The following is a 14,332-nucleotide window of genomic DNA, read 5'->3' as shown; positions in this document are numbered from 1 at the left end:
AATAGCCAGATTTAGCTTTGTAATTACTTTGTAATTACATCTTGTATGGCAAATTAATTTCATCTTGTTAGTGAAATTGATTTTTTCACTTACTTAGATCATCCATAAAACCATTCACTCATTGAATAAACATTTAGTGAGTACCTACCACACATCAAGTGCCAGGGATATAAAAATGCAATGATAAAAAAACTCATAGTCAACTGAGAGAAGACAGACATGACTGCAAACAGTTATAACATAATAAGCACTGAAATGAAGGTGTCTAAAGCCACTACAGAACAGAGGAGAGAAAGTTAACTGTCTGGGGGGGATTACGGAAGGAAGGCTTCACAGAAAGTGTAACAATTTAAAAGATAAGTGTGAATTTGCTATGCTTATATGATAGGGGCTGTGTAGAGGGGCACTACAGTTAAGAATACAGCATATACAGGGGACTGGATGTGAGAAGAAAGGAAAACATTCACTTCCAGTTTCAAGATGGAAAGCTAAACCCACACTGTGATCTCCTCTTCCTGCCAAATCACAGAGATGATGAAATAAAGGGGGAAGGGGGAAGGAGAGAAAGAAGAGAGGGAAGGAGAGAAGAAAGAAGGAGAGAGGGAGGGAGGAAGGAAGGAAAGAAGGATGGGGGAAAGGGGTCAGGTGCGTTGTCTCACGCCTGTAATCCCAGCACTTTGGGAGGCTGAGGCAGGTGGATAACTTGAGGTCAGGAGTTCAAGACCAGCCTGGCCACTACGATGAAACGCCACCTCTACTAAAAATACAAAAATTACCCAGGCATGGTGGTTCATACCTATAATTGCAGCTACTTAGGAGGCTGAGACAGGAGAATCACTTGAACCTGAGGTGGAGGTTGCAGTGAGCTGAGATCGTACCACTGCACTCCAGCCTGGGCAACAGAGTGACACTCTGTCTCAAAAAAAAAAAAAAATAGGGGGGAGGGGAAGAAGGGAGGGAAGGAGGGAAGAGGGGAGGAAAGAAGGAAGGGGGAAGGAGAAAGAGAGGGAGGGAGAAAGACAGGGAGGGAGGCAGGAAGGAATGAATACACAGCAACACTCAAAAACTAAAGGGGAAACCTCATCAGCCCAGAAACCAGGAGTGCTTGAGAGAATGAAGGCAGGCAGACTGAAGAGGCCTCCTGAAGCTCTGAGTACAGGCTCACACTGCAGCCACATCCAGAGTGCTCCCTGCTCAACAATGCAGGGAGCAACAAGGAGGAGGAGGCCCAAAGGCAAATGACTGGGGATGAGTGGGAGAACCCCAGTGGAAGCAGCCAGGCCTGTTGATCCTGGGTGTTTTCCTACTTACGCCCCCATCCCCAGACAGCAGCTGGGCAGAGAAAGAGGAAGGCATCAATCCAACAAGGAAAGTCAACTGCAAAAGTAGGCAAATTAAGAATTCCCCAATGTTTAAGAAGCATCCATACCATAAAATAAAATCTCATCAAGTAGAACGACTTATAATACCGTCTTAAAACCAAACTTAATATAAAAATCAAAACTGAATTAGTAAGCATCATTAATTATCCTGAGAGTTTATTTATTTATTTATTTATTTTTATTTTTTGAGATAGAGTCTCGCTCTGTCCCCCAGGCTGCAAGCTCCACCTCCCAGGTTCACGCCATTCTCCTGCCTCAGCCTCCCAAGTAGCTGGGACTACAGGCGCCCACCACCACGCCTGGCTAATTTTTGTACTTTTAGTAGAGATGGGGTTTCACTGTGTTAGCCACGATGGTCTTGATCTCCTGACCTTGTGATCCGCCCACCTCGGCCTCCCAAAGTGCTGGGATTATAGGCGTGAGCCACCGCGCCTGGCCTGAGAGTTTTTTAAAATAAAAGTTTGCATCCTTAAGATTGGAACAAGAAATTATGAAAGCAGCCATTAGAGATCTGGTATGAAAAGCTTTTGAAATAAAAAATTTAATAAGGCAGAATAGCAGAACAGACCCAGCAGAACTAATGTGTGAACCAGAAGAAAAGGCCAAGGAACTCTCCCACAATGCAACACAAAGAAATAAAGCAATAAGAAATATAAAAGAAAGATAAAAGAATCAGAGAAGAGATCCAGAAGTTTCAACATCAGTCTAACGAGAGTCCCAAAAGAAGAAAATAGAGAAAATGGAGGGATGGTGATATCTGAAGTCACACAGTTAAGACTTTCCTAGACCTAAAGAAAGACATTAAGTTTTTCAAGTAGTTCAGTGTGACTGACACATAAGACAGGGGATTGTGCCCTGCAAGATTATAGAAACAGTCAGAGGCTACCTCATGAAGGATCTTGTATTTCAGGTAAAGATTTTACAAGAAAAAGTTATTGAAATGAGATACAAATACTGGACTGAAATAAGGGCATCAGTGCCCATGATTTAAATAAAAAGTATAATCCCTGGCTCTAGCCAATTAAAGGGCGCAGAAGTAAAGACATCTAAAGTCATGAGCATCCTAGAGCCCAGACCTTGGTTTCTAAATATCATTGACCCCCTAGAAGGAACCAGAGTTCCCTGAAGAAATGGCTGATTCTCGGACTGGGATAGGCAAAGTCTGAGCCTCGAATATCTTGTGCCAGAAAATAAGGAAGGGGCTAAAAACTGATTAGAGGTAGCTTGAAATGACTCCCTGCAGGCAAATATGGAGCAATGTGAGCATCCAAAAGAATAATCAGAACAGATTATAAAATACTGAATTTAAAATACAAATCCATGAATCATAATAATTCTAAGAAAAAAATTTGGGAGCAGAGAAAAAGGAAAGCTCCATTTACAGAAGAATATCAATTTATAAGTATAGGAAGAATAACAGAAACATAACTATTTTGCAAGCACATTTATCATAAATGAAGGAATTACACAAACTAAAGGGCCTGGGTTCATTAAAAATGTTAATATTATGAAAGACACAGTCCCTCCCCCCAAAAACCATTGGGGGTACTGCTCCAGATTAAAAGAGATTAGAAGGCAGATGTGATAATGCATGCCTATAATCCTAGCTACTTGGGAGCCTGTGGCAGGAGGATTGCTTAAGCCTGAGTTCCAGACCAGCCTAGGCAACACAGCAAGATCCTGTCTCTAAAAAAAAAACAAACAAACAAACAAAAAAAACAGAAAGAAAGATAAAATAGAGAATTGAGAGTTATAACAACTAAATGCAATGTGTAATATTTAATTGCATCCTGGATTGGTTAAAAAACAACAACAATGATAAACCCCAGCTATAAAGCACATTATAAAGAAATAACCGGGGAAATGTAAATATGGATTATATGTTTTTTTTTTGTTTGTTTTTTTTTTAGTCAGAGTCTTGCTCTGTCGTCCAGGCTGGAGTGCAGTGGCACCATCTTGGCTCACTACAACCTCCGCCTCCTGGGTTCGTGCCATTCTCCTGCTTCAGCTTCCCGAATACCTGGGACTACAGGCACCTGCCACCACGCCCGGCTAATTTTTCATATTTTTAGTAGAGACCGGGTTTCACCGTGTTAGCCAGGATGGTCTTGATCTCCTGACCTCATATCTGCCCGTGTCGGCATCCCAAAGTGCGGGATTACAGGCGTGAGCCACTGCGCCTGGCTGGATTATATCTTAAATAATAGTAAAAATGTAATAGTATGTTAGATTTCTTGATTGACGATTGTATTAGGCTTAATAAGATAATGGCCTTGTTCTTAGATGATACATGCTAAAGTAATTAGGAATAAAGAAATCTCATAATGTTTACAATTGACTCTCAAATAGTTCAGCCAAAAAAAAGTGTGTGTGTGTGTGTGTGTGTGTGTATGTTTATAAAATCTAGGGTTCAATGTCTTATTCTTGTCAACTTTCTTAGGTTTGAAATTTTGCAAAATAAGAGGCAAAGAAGAAAGTTCTTAAAGAATTCAAAGCATTGAGCGCCATGATCTGACTTGTATTCTAGGATGACTATTCTGAGAGAATTTATTTCAGAAAGAGACAAACCAGGAATAGTACACCAGAGGCCAATTTACCATAAAGCTGATGAAGCTCAAGCTTCAAGACTCTTTTCTTGTGGATCCTTTCCAAGCCCCAGGAAGAACCTGAGCAATATATCTTCACATGGTCATATTCTTTTGTAAAATTTGCAAAATAAGATATTTAGTCAAGACTATGGTCTCTTTCCACTCCAAATCACTTCATCTTGTATCAGGCAGCTCTGGAGTAACTATGGGCATTTGGGGGATGCTGCTAAAGGGAATTTAACCTTAGGGTTAATGAACTATTTGTGGTTTATAGTCACTTCCATGTATAGTTCAGTGTTTGATAACTATCCTAATACATGTATGACTTTCAGAAATGCTTCTGCCACCCACAGTGCACACTTACTTGGTGTCATGACAAGAATCTCGAGCTGAAATAGGAATACAACACAAACTCTGGTGCCCAGGACCAGAAAGATGTGGAAAGAGAAGAAATATGCTGAAAGAAAAACTGATTATCATTCTCGTCTCTATAGAAAATATCATAAAGTGATTGTATTAGTCTGTTCTCATGCTGCTAACAAAGACTTACCTGAGACTGGGTAATTTATAAAGAAAAGGAGGTTTAATGGACTCATAGTTCCACATGGCTGGGGAGGCCTCATGATCATGGTGGAAAGTGAAGGAGGAGCAAAGTCACATCTTACATGGCAGCACGCAAGAGAGCGTGACCAGAACTACCCTTTTATAACACCATCAGATCTCACGGGACTTACTCACTATCATGAGAATAGCACAGGAAAAACCTGCTCCCATGATTCAACCACCTCCCACCAGGTACCTCCCATGACACATGGGGATTATGACAATTCAACGTGAGATTTGTGTGGGGACACAGCCATAACCTATCAGTGGTTATCATATGAAGAGATGACCAAAGACTATGGTCACCCAAAAAATATAAGAAAAGTTGAAGAAGTATCAGGCTGTTAAAAAGATCTGTTGCCAGGTGTGGTGGCTCATGCCTGTAACCCCAGCACTTTGGGAGGCTGAGGTGGGCAGATGGCTTGAGCCTAAGAGATGGAGACCAGCCTGATCAACATGGCAGAATTTCGTTTCTATAAAAAAATTGGCTGGGTGTGGTGGCACGTGACTGTAGTCCTTGCTACTCAGGAGGCTGAGGTGGGGGGGGATCATTCAAGCCCAGGAAGTCCAGGCTGCAGTGAGCTATGATCATGCCACTGCACCCCAGCCTGGGCAACAGAGCAAGACCCTATCTCAAAAATATATACATACATTTAAAAATGTTTGTAGTATTTGACAACTTTTTAGTTGTAATTTGTTGTGCTTTCACTTATCATTCTAAATACTTACTTTTGGACATATATGTATCTGTTATTTTGTGGGTTTTTTTCCTTATGAAGGACCTCCCAAATTGTATAAATTTGAGGCCCTACAAAATCTGAAACCATCCCTTAAAGACACCAAAAAGAAGGCCACCATGACAAATAACCAAATGACTAGAATGTGAAATCCAATGGAGATGAAGAGAAAGTAATGAGTTTGAGATTTATTTAAAATGTAAAAGCAAAAGGGCTTCTTAATCAACTGGATATGGGGAATTGGGCTGGGTCTAGGATGATTCTTGTTTGGGTGAATGGATAGGACTGGCATCATTCACCAAGACAGGAAATTTGGCCAGAGGAAGATGATGTCTATGGTGATATGTGTCAGGAGCAAGACTAAAGCCAGAGAGACAGACTGAACAGTTATCAGTGTTTATATAGGAGAAGCCAGGGCAACAGATTAGCAGGTTAATTGTTTGGCTGAAGAGTAAGAACAGGTGAGGTCAAAGGATGGAACCCTGGGAAACAATTCCGCTGTGTGTGTGGGAGGATGGGAGAAAGGTAAAGGAGACAGATAGTTAAAAGAACCAGTGGCTTTACTAAATGGAGGGAGAGGTATGTTTCCATAATTTCAATAAGAGATAAGTATTATTATCTCTTATCTCTTCAATGAGAGATAATTGTAATTAAAGTGTATTAAATTTGGCTAACGAGGATATAAGTGGTGTCTTAGTCCGTTTTGTGCTTCTATAGTGGAACACCACAGACTGGGTAATTTATAAAGAAAAGAAATTTATTTCTCACAGTTCTGGAGGCTGAGATGTCCAATATCAAGGTGCCAGCATCTGGTGAGACCTTCCTGCTGCATCGTCCCATGGTGGAAGGCGGAAAGAAGTTCAAGCGAGCTCACAAGACAGAGGGCAGAAGGGGGCCAAACTCATCCTTTTATCAGGAGCCCACTCCCATGATAACTAACCCACTTTAAAGATAATAGCATCAATCCATTTACGAGGGCAGAGTCCTCTTGCCCTAATTACCTCCTAAAGTCTCACGGCCCAACACTGCGCCCATCACATGAACTTTGGGGAACAAATTCAGACCACAGCAACTGGAGACACTGAGTGAGAACAAACTTGGTGCACTTGTGAAAGTCAAAGTCAGGCTGTAGTGGACTGAAGAATGAATAGGAAATGGACTCAGGAAGTGCAGATAACTCTTTTATGAATCATGACCAGTAATAAAAAGAAAGATAGGGAAGTAGAGGGGATATGGGGTCACGGGTAGGTCACGCCGGCCTTACTTGTATCTACTAATGCTATATATATACCTGCCCTCTGACCCAACAATCCTGCTCCTGGGTAACGACCTAAGCATCCTCAAAAGAAGACTAGATAAATAAATTATGGCATATTCATACAATGGACTAATATATAGTAATAAAAAGAACAAACTACAGATAAAAACAGCATGGACAAATCTCAAAAGTATTATGCTAACTGAAATTAGCCTAACCTAAGACACTACTACATACCATATAATTTCATTTGTATGAAGTTCAGAAATAGGTAAAACTAATCTGTGTTGTTAGAAGTCAGAATAGCAGTTACCTCTGAGTAGGAGCGTTATTAACTGGGAAGAGCAGGAGGGAGCCTTCTCAAGTGCTGCAAATGTTCTATACCTTGATCTGTGTGGGTTGCGCGGCTGTATACATGGGTAAAAATGCATTTAGCTGCACTCTAAGATGAGTAAACTTTATGTCCTTTACTTTGCAATACCTCAATTTAAAAGTTTTTAGAATAATGTGTAAAATAAAATTTTTAAAATAGCTTTACTAGGAAATACCACTAAGAAGATCTGTAAAATAGCACCAAATCAAACTGAATCCTGAGTTGGCCCTAAGGTATCTGACAATAATATGCACAGCAGCAATGGCTGAAGCAGCCTGAACCCAATGAATCTATCAGCCATGGAAATAAGCAATCCTTTCTTTTAGGCAGCACTGTCAGTGTTTCCAGCTCACTCATTGTTATCTACCTAAAAATCCTGCTCCCAAGCCCACATCTTCATGTGAACAATCTATCCTTCCCAATTGGGTAGACCTTCAGATCATCAAAAAGAGTTTTCTAGGGCTCAGCATCAGCCTAATACCTCTCATATGTCAAAATAATACAATTGCTGACTTCCATCACTACTGTAGAAGAGCCATTTAGAAGACAGATTTGCACCCAGCGGAATCACAGCAGTTCATGATCCTCTCCTTTGTTGTTTTTTTATCGTATCAAATGATGAAGCGACAGCAGCTGGCATTGAACCAAAGTCATTTTGGTTTTCAAAAACAAACCCTATTATCCATTAATAAACTTAGCACTATTTAAAATATATACAATATTTGCATGCTCACTACAAAAAAGAATATTAAATACTTACCATTTTGTCTGGTACCAACAGCAGCAATAATTACTGGAACTGAATTTAATGCTCTTTTTATCACTGGAATATAATTATCCTTTACTTCATGGAATGAAAACTTGTCATTAACGTTGTATTTGATCACAATGATGTCAGCGCCCCCAATTAGATTTCGAGAAGTGTACCAATCACTGTCAAATATGTCCTAAACCAAAATGCAAATAGCAATCTTTAGTCTACTTATCTTCCAATCAATCCTGAAATAATTTATGACATTAATTTTTGGAATTCATAAAAAATTATTTTAAAATAAGTAACTACATAAAATTAAAAGCGTTGCAGTCTGCCAACTCTTTTTTTAAAAATGTTTACTTACTCATGTAGCCTGGACAATTATGTAATGGTTAAACAGGAGAACCTGAGAATTCTTGAGAGTCAGATGAAATAAGCAACCTCTTTCACTATTTGCACTTAAAAATAAGCCCTTTGTTTTAAAATTACACTATATTTTTATCACCTATAAATTCAAAAGTGTAACATTATGGCATTAGATGGAAGAGCAACAGTATGAGTAACGAAGCTTCAAAGGTTTTCCTCTGACCCAGTTAGACACTGCAGGATTTTCAGTGTTTTGAACTGCAATACATTTTAAATTCTGTGAAGTTCCATATACTTTATTCATATTTTCAAAATTCATGTATACTTTTCAACTTGATCCATCCTTTGGACAGTACTGTATATAGAGAGTATGAATGTGGGGTGAGGGAGAAATTCCTTTATTAAAAAAAGAGATACTGTGTATTACAAGGTGTTAACATGGTAAGGAATATATTTTCAATTCATGTATTTTGCTTACATAAATTAAAAATTCAGGATAAACTCTTCTAGTTCTGAAATATTTACTTTTGTGCTATAGCTAATAACATTTATATTTATTTAGAACTGGGGCAAGTAATTTATTACAAACACTATTCCTTAAAAATATAATGTTTTGATTTTTTTTTCTGTCGCCTAGCATGGAGCCCAGCGGTGCGATCTCGGCTCACTGCAGCCTCCGCCTCCCAGGTTCAAGCAATTCCTGTGCCTCAGCCTCCCGAGTAGCTGGGACTACAGATGTGCACCACCATTCCGGCTAATTTTTTGTACTTTAGCAGAGATGGGGTTTCAACCATGATGCTCAGGCTGGTCTCCAACTTCTGAGCTCAGGCAGTCTGCCCACTTCGGTCTCCCAAAGTGCGAGGATTACAGGCATGAGCCACCGCGCCTGGCCTGGGTTGATATTTTAAATATAATTTTTCAGTTTCTGTACGAATAGTGATGTAAGGAAAATATCTTTAGGTATCTTAACTCCACTACCAAATAATGTACAAGTAGTTTTCTTCTCACATTCTAGTTAACTATTAATCATTTGTCCTTTTATGTGGCCTTTGGTACACATTTCTAGGATGTAATAAAGCTAGATTAAGAAAATAGCTAGGTCTGACTAACAGGTCCAAAAGCTGTTGAGCTAAGAAAGTTCAAACTTTGAAATATGAGTCTAAAACAGGGTTAACAGTGTTTGAATCAGCCAACCAAGGTCTATGTGACAGAGCTTTTATCCTACGATGGCACATTCTGGAGGAGTATCACACAGCAATGCCCTTCTGAAGAGAGAGCTTCTTCTCATCAGTGCCTCCCCCAGTTCCCCATACCCTCCCAGCCACTCATTTCCCACAAGTACACTCAGAGTAACAAGAACTGCAGAATTTTTTGTCATGAATACCCTATCAAAACTGGGATGCGTACAGTATTTTTGAAGGGAGGTAAAAGAACCAAAAAAAAAGGGCAAAATATGGACTATAAACAACAAAGGCAAAGGGTTGAACTTGGTAGAGGGTGCAAGGGGGGAGAAGGGAAGTGGGACACAGTGCAAAAACATGGGAAAGCTTCCCAGCAGAACTCTCAAACTGCCAAATCCAAAACCACACAGCCTATTCAGTTCCAACTGCATCTGTTATAGCATTCAAGTTCAAAGTACACAAGTATAACAGAGTGCGTAAGTATAACAAGGAAGACAAATGAGATAAAAAACTAAACAAAAGTGGGGCCAATATTAAGCAGCCTTTAACTCTGAGAGAATAAATCAAAAGTAGCTGCTTTTTGAATTCCAAATAGTTCAAAATTCCAGAGTTACTGGAGAGGTATCCAGGGAAGGGGAGGACCTTTAAGGGAAAATGTTATGAAAAAATGGGTCTGGGCATCTTTAACGCTGTAGGATTGAGGATGTGAAGACTATAAATACTTTATTTGTAATCCAAATCAGAGCTTCAAACCCTGCAAAGAAAACTGTAAATCTATTAAACTACCTCACTGCTATTTGTGGAATATTTTTAATAAACAGTAAAAGATATAGAAACGTTAAATGAAATAATAATGTATCACACCAAAAAAATGCATGGGAAAGAGAGAGAAAGACATACTAAATAACGTGCTACGTCTAATGAATCTGCAGCACATTTGTTTTAAAAGTGCCAAGTATATAAGGCAAGGATCCAGGGTAAGGCTAAGGATCTATAGAAGAGAACTGGGGAAGAGAAACACAGCTATCTCATTTCAACTTCAAGGCAACAACAACACATCTCTTCTCAAACTATGCCAAAGAGAAAATACTCCAAAGATTTCTAGAATTATGAAGGAAATCAAATTCTCCCACCCCTTGTAAATCAGTTCCAGGATTTCCTCTAGGGGGTTATGCAACACAAGGCTTGGAGCCACATTTGGAGAACTGAACTCATCTTTAAAAAAAAAAAATCTGAATTTCTACAGTGAAACTATTTTATTTTACTTGATTGTGGGGCTGCATGTATGAAGTATGAACATCGCTGCCCCAGTGTACTGGTACTGTAGTTGTATAAATCTTGAATGACCTGTGAAAATCTTACTTTTGCTTAGTATTAATACAAGTGATTCATAACTATACTAAAGTTATAACACTTTATTTTTATATTAGCTACCACTTATAGAGCATCTACTAAATGCCAGCCTCTATACTTAGAACTTGACACGTGCTAGTTTCTCATTCACATCTCAGCACAGCTCTAGGAGGCAGATTATTTTATAGAGAGGGAAAATAAGGCTGAGAGAAGATAAGTGATTTAACAAGGACACACAGACCTGAAATGGCAATGTGGGAATCTGAAATCAGATCCTTTTAATATCAAAGGCTATGCTCTATCTGCTCTGCTGTATTTAATATTCTGATTCCGTACATACGTCAAATAACAGTTGATTAATGCAATCAGCTTTAGTATCTCTGATGGGCTTTACTTACCACCAAGTGAAGAAAAGCACCTTATAAAGAGCAACTCTAGAAATGGAGTCTCATATCTGAAGATCATTATAACCTAGAAAATTGTACCTGGTTACAAACTTGGTGCCTTAAATAGGGCCAGAGTCTAACCAAACAAAAAGTGATTAGCAAGATAAACCATAACAATCAGCATATGGCAAAAATCCATACTATAGAGACTTATTTTCTCCATTTGGAAGATTTCACTTTACAGACAAAGTATATGGGATCAAAAGCATTGCTGTTTGCGAAATTAACAATATAAACAGGAAAGTGTTAACAGCTCAAATTAAATACAGGGAAAGCAATCCTAACATCCTAATGTAGCTAGTTTTATTTTCCCTACATTTACTCGATTCACTAAACATTTGTTCAACTGCATGTTGAACCGTTATGTTTTTAGGCTGTAAGATCTTTCACAACGAAAGAGCCCAAGTAAAAGAAGTGTTTCATTTGCCTGCATAGACTCTGGCCAGTAGGTTCTCCACCAACACTTCTTATGAACAGCATCATCACTATCATAACTAGGGGTTTAATAGCATCTCTTAATTGAAAAGGCCTGTTTTTTATTTTACCAAATTAACATAACTTTCTTCTTTAACTGAAAACTTACACGAGCGAGTGATCTTTTTGTTCTGTTATATGGAACTTTGCATAAGAAATTTTTCCAAGTACATTCTACACATTTTTTAGAATGGCGTGATCGTTTCCTATAGCCCTAATTCAGTTTTTTTAATATTGCTGTTTAAATGTGAAATCTCACACAATGGTAATTTGTATTTTTTCAGGCACTAAACTTTCTTCTGTTATTAAATGTAACATTTAGCTGAAACATACGTAACTCCAATATCAGTAAAGAATCAAAGATTTTCAAATAAGATTAAAGGAAAACATTCAAACATAATGTTATTGTATACTGAAAATACTCATATGTGTCAGAAAGTAAGTTCCTTTTCCCTTAATCAAACACTCAAGAATCGGACTATCATTTATCCACTTCACTACAATTTTGTTCAATTATTACAAATTTTAATTTTTTAAAAGTTTTCCAAGCAACATTAGTAATATTATTTCTGATTTATGAGTCACTAAGACAAATGGCTAATACATAAAGAGTATTTGCATTATTAAAATTAAAAGTTTTCAGAGATCAATTAATAGTGCTATAAATGAGTCATTTAAAATTAACTCCCAGTCCCTGTCTTTTCCTCTGCTTTCCAGAGGAACTATTTCTGAACTGTCCCAGTGAAAAGTATTTTTGCCTGTGTTGAGCTTTGAGAGGGCTGTATTTTTAGAACACCAATATTACACTATCACCCATAGGGTAGGCATAAAAAAACACTGCTTTTTGCTGATGAAACCTAGTGACCCCGTCCCTTGGAGTTGGCACATGCGACTGTCAGCTGCCTACCAAGGGACAACCCACAGTCGCCAAGTGTACCAGTAGGTGCTCCACATTCCCACTGGGGCCTTCTACCTTCCTAAGAGTGTTTTCTGACGGGGCTGTTCTCTGCCCACTGAAACAAAGGACCAAAGATTTTCTCAAAAATGTTTAAAAATTTGACCCATGTAACGCGGACACTCCACACTCACGGAAGTGGGCAGAAGGGGGAGGGGGAAAAAAAAGGAAAGAAAAGCTTCTTCAGCCTCGGCGCGGAGCAGCTGCTCTTCCTTACCCAGACGGGACAGTCGTGGACCACCAGCTTGACATTCCCAAACGCACTGGCCTGATACTCGGTGAACACCGGACGCGCGACCGTGCTGGCCGCGTTCAGCAACAAGCTGCTCTCGTCCCCGGAGACCAGAGGGCTTCTCCCCAGGTAAGTGCGGATGAGCCCCGACGGCCGGTTGTCCTGGTGGAACGTGTCCCCCTCGTTCCCCAGCGCCACGATGTGGATGGACCTACACGGACAGAGGGGGAGAGGGGAGAAGGGAAGCACGGTCAGCGCGCGGGTCTCTCCTCGGAACAGGAAGTGCGGGGGACAGCGCGCGGCGAGGATGGGCACCAGCCCCTGTCCCTGGGGCGCACTGCATGCGCTGGAGAGAGACAATGGCAGGACGGCGGCGCGTACGTACATGATCTCAAATCCAAGGGCAGGGCGGCGACTCGGAGAAAAGCAGCGGCTCACGGCCTCGCGGGGCCCCCGGGCGGCGAGTTCACCCGCAATCCGCTCATCCCCGGCCGCGTCCCCCTCGCGCGCCTCCACCGCGGCGGGGCCGACGCAGAGCGGGGCCGGGGCCGCGCCAGCCAGCGAGCGAGCCGGGGACCAGGGCGGGCTAGCGGGCGGGGGACAAGCTGCGGCTACTCAGGGAGTGCCCGGGAACATCGCCGGGCGCGGGACCGCCGCGCAGCCCCGAGTGGACGCAGCTGACCGCAGTCCCCTCTCCGCCGCGCCTTCTCGGCTGGCAGCTGTCGCCTCCTGCTGCCGCTGCCGCTGCTCCTCCTCCTCTAGGCAGGGAAGGGGGGCCGGGGAGATCGGGGCCTCCGCCCCCTCGGCGGACCGGGCGCAGCACGTGCCGGCCCCGGGGGGTCGGGCGGACGCGGGGGACGCGCTCCCCGCCGAGGCACCGGAGCTCCGGCGGCGGCGGCTGGACACAAAGGAGCGGCCCTCGCGGGGCGCCGCGGAATATAAATTAATAAATACAACGCCCCAGCCCGAGAGCTCCCGGCCGCCAATCCGCCTGCAGCAAGTTTGTTCAACTCGCAAGGCCGTAACCAGAGCCAGGAAAGGGGGGTGGGGCGATGGGGCCCCCGCTCACTCCGGACTGGAAAAAGGAGGTTAGGGAAACTAGGGATTCTAGCCCGAGTGCCGCCCCAGCAACCCGATTTCCCCCCGTCTTGGCCTTGACGGAAAGTGCTTTACCACGTCTGCCGCTTTGTCATTTGTCAACATGCGCTACAGCTGTTTTCTAAAATCATACTTGTGAGAAAAAATAAAGGCAACATTCATGCTGCTGTAGAAAGGGTTCTTTGTTCATACACCAATTAATTTGCTAATGTCGCCTTGGGGGGATTATTTACTATTTCAAGCTATATTTAGCGTATTTTACCGAAAACTTCAGGATTTTAAATGCTGGGATGTTTAGTGTGATCGTTTTTAAAGGAAGTTATGTATGGGGGTTTAACGTGTTAGTAAGTAAAATGCCAGTTTACTTGGAGATTTTTCTGTACACGTTATGGCCACATATTTAATAATAGCTCCGCAGACCAACTGAAAACATAATCATGTAAATGCAAAGATACTTTAGATTCTTTCATAATAATGAACTGAAGTAAAGGCTATGAATATCCCTAACGTGCTTCAAACTACCTCGATACAA

The 14,332-nt window shown here is 41.3% G+C and overlaps 2 protein-coding genes across 11 annotated transcripts in view; one reads left to right on the top strand and one right to left on the bottom strand.

Annotated features, from left to right (window-relative positions):
- Nucleotides 1-13,721, bottom strand: part of RHOBTB3 (Rho related BTB domain containing 3) — an 87,118-nt gene extending 73,397 nt beyond the window's left edge. For 5 of the 10 annotated variants that reach the window (XM_063665020.1, XM_063665019.1, XM_054487894.2 and 2 more), the window contains exons 1-3: nucleotides 13,088-13,719; nucleotides 12,688-12,913; nucleotides 7,702-7,888 (exon numbers count right to left, since the gene is read on the bottom strand). In XM_063665020.1, the coding sequence (XP_063521090.1) occupies nucleotides 7,702-7,888; nucleotides 12,688-12,913; nucleotides 13,088-13,089 (415 nt within the window). In that variant the 5' untranslated portion in view covers nucleotides 13,090-13,719. Of the gene's footprint in view, nucleotides 1-7,701; nucleotides 7,889-12,687; nucleotides 12,914-13,087 lie in introns of all 10 variants that reach the window. The other 5 variants (XM_054487896.2, XM_063665018.1, XM_063665021.1 and 2 more) reach the window with 2 other exon arrangements.
- SPATA9 (spermatogenesis associated 9) overlaps nucleotides 12,703-14,332 on the top strand; it is a 74,185-nt gene continuing 72,555 nt past the window's right edge. Inside the window, exon 1 of the mRNA XM_063665024.1 lies at nucleotides 12,703-12,831. The gene's annotated coding sequence lies outside the window, so the exon portion shown is untranslated. The remainder of the gene's footprint in view (nucleotides 12,832-14,332) is intronic.

The sequence above is a fragment of the Pongo pygmaeus genome, chromosome 4 (genome assembly GCF_028885625.2).
Source record: "Pongo pygmaeus isolate AG05252 chromosome 4, NHGRI_mPonPyg2-v2.0_pri, whole genome shotgun sequence".
In the NCBI taxonomy this organism is placed as follows: domain Eukaryota; kingdom Metazoa; phylum Chordata; class Mammalia; order Primates; family Hominidae; genus Pongo; species Pongo pygmaeus.
The sequence above is the reverse complement of the archived record's forward strand: the minus strand, read 5'-3'. Positions and strand labels throughout refer to the sequence as shown.